The 2,604-nt window shown below is 34.3% G+C and overlaps 1 protein-coding gene across 1 annotated transcript; it reads left to right on the forward strand.

Annotated features, from left to right (window-relative positions):
* The first annotated feature begins 1,510 nt into the window (after positions 1-1,510).
* On the forward strand, positions 1,511-2,242 carry LOC118344055 (cytochrome P450 87A3-like). Its single transcript, XM_035683817.1, has 3 exons — positions 1,511-1,640; positions 1,732-1,881; positions 2,037-2,242. Exons 1-3 carry the CDS (start codon positions 1,554-1,556, stop codon positions 2,238-2,240), a joined length of 441 nt encoding a protein of 146 aa, XP_035539710.1. The 5' UTR covers positions 1,511-1,553; the 3' UTR covers positions 2,241-2,242.
* Positions 2,243-2,604: the final 362 nt, after the last annotated feature.

Consider the following 2,604-nt stretch of genomic DNA (forward strand, 5'->3'; position numbering starts at 1 on the left):
TGTCAACTATGATGGTCAGAGATTTTTTAATTCCTCAATTGGTCATACAATATATTATTACGAAAATAATTTTTAATTGTATGGCTAACCACCTAAAAAAAGGAATTTAAATAGACGAGAAGGAAATTAGTTAAACATTCCTATTTTCTTCAAATAAGAGGATATTCTAGGGATAAAATGATGGTTATAACAACATATAATAACATTATTAATAAACAAATAGAATTTGTTTTAACATGAGAATGAATAATTAAACATACAAGAAAGTGTGTGTGTGTGTGTGTGTGTGTATAGAGAGAGTTGAGTGCGATTTTCTCAGCTCTATTGTTTTGGATCATGATTCGGTTTCAACTAGGGCTTCACCTATGGTGGCATCCCTTGGCCCTCTGGTGTCATCGGCACTGGTAGGGTTTCCATCCGATGGTGGGAAGAGTGGTGCTGGGGGGGGGGGATCAATGCTAAGGATGAGGGGCATGTGCTGAGGACCTACGTTCAAGCTTTGTCGTAGATTAATGATCCTTCGGGTTTCAAGATTCCTATGAGATATCCAGTGGAGGTGGACGGCAAGTTGGGTTTTTTGTTTACAAAGGCGGAGATGTCAAAAGCGGCGAAGGAGTTTCGGTTTGCGTTGGTTTTGAAATTTTTACGTACGAGACCATCTATTGATGCGGTTCGGTTGGCTATTGTGAAGATGTGGGGGCTGTTAGAGATACCTACTGTAAGTTTCATGGATAATTTTCACGTCCTGGTGCAGATGACAAGTAAGAGAGATTTGGTGCATGGGTGGGCGCGAGAAGGGCGTTTGATCGAGGGGTGCAGTTTCCGGATATTTTGTTGGACAAAGGATTTCCCCTTGGTCGAGGAACCTTCATTGGCAGCACAATGGATCTTCTTGCCGGGATTGCCGTTGCATCTGTATCGTTGGGATTGTCTTCAAATTCAGGCTACCAGGTTTGGCAAATATCTGGGCACGGACAATGCCACTTTGAACAAGACTTGGGCGATGGGTGCTAGGATTTGTATGGAGATAGATCTAGCGGTTGAGTTGGTTCAAGGTTAATAAGATTAATAATTTGCATCTATAATAGAATTTTATATTAGCAATGCGTGCAGTAGACTCCACACTTAGTACTATAGTATTATTCATATTAGAATTGCCATCTTAATTTTCCTTTCCTGATCCCATTTTAATATTTTCCAATTTCCATGTTTAATGCATGACATGCATATCTGTTGCAATACTATTATTCTTAATTATTGCCCATGATTTCATTAACTTGCAAATTTATCTGGTTTTGTTTTTTCATTAATTCAGGTACGGGGCGGTATTTAGAACAAGCTTAGTTGGGAAAAAGGTGGTAGTTTCCACGGATCCTGAAGTCAATACTTACATTTTTCAACAAGAAGATAGATCTGTCTTATTATGGTACACAGAGAGTTTCATGAAAGTTCTTGGAAAAAAAAGTCTTCTCTCTCATCACGGGGTAGTTCACAAATACCTCAAGAACTTGATTCTACACCATGTTGGCCCCAAAAACCTCAAGGCAAATGTAATGAGTGAACTGGATGCAGTGATTTGCAGTCATCTGCATGCTTGGGCTAGACATGGAACTGTGGACTTGAAAGAAGTAACCTCAAATGTAATAGTAATATTGTCGGAATTATGCGATCTATAATTTTTGTTAATTTTCTCAAATATTGATCATATATCTAATTTCTATTGTTTTGTAGATGTTATTTGACTATGCTGCTAAGCAGTTGATGAGTTATGATGAGTTGAAGACACCCTTGAAATTGGCAGAGAATTTCAAAGCTTTTATCTATGGTCTCCTCTCTTTTCCTCTTGACATCCCTGGCACTGCATATCATGCTTGTCTCCAGGTACTAATTATTATTTGAATATTGCTCATAATATTAATGGAAATAATTCATAATTATAAGAAAAATGAGCATGTATCTTGTTTATTTCCTTTTATTATGTCTTGAATAATATTTAATATATAAATTAATTAGTTTCATTTTGTGTTTGATTTTAGGGACGTAAAAATGCTACAAAGATAATTACGGATATCTACAACGATAGGAAAGCATCAAAGATTCGTCGTGGTGATTTCTTAGATCATTTGCTTGAGGAAGTAGAGAGTGAAAAGTCTTTTTTGAATGAATCAGCTGCCATTGACTTGGTCTTGGTGCTTCTGTTTGCTTATCATGAAACTACTTCGACGTGCTGGCTGAACTAACGGTTTGTAATAATTAAGATTGTTTAAAGTTAAAAACTTTTTTTTCAAGCCTTCTTCTGATCTTCATGTTTAATTAGTTGCACCCGCACAGATATTTATATATATATATATATATATTTATATATATGAGAAGTACTACACATATAAATAGAATATATAAAAATAAACTTATGTAATTTTATATAATCTATTAGATATATTTTATAATATTAAAATTAACTTTATAATATGATATACTGTATCAAGTCACGTCAATTTATAAATTTATTTTTATTAATCTCCTATAAACTAAAATATTATATATAAATATATATATATATATATATATATATAAAAGGATTGATATATTAATTAATTGAAGGAA

Source organism: Juglans regia, chromosome 12 (genome assembly GCF_001411555.2).
Source record: "Juglans regia cultivar Chandler chromosome 12, Walnut 2.0, whole genome shotgun sequence".
NCBI lineage: Eukaryota > Viridiplantae > Streptophyta > Magnoliopsida > Fagales > Juglandaceae > Juglans > Juglans regia.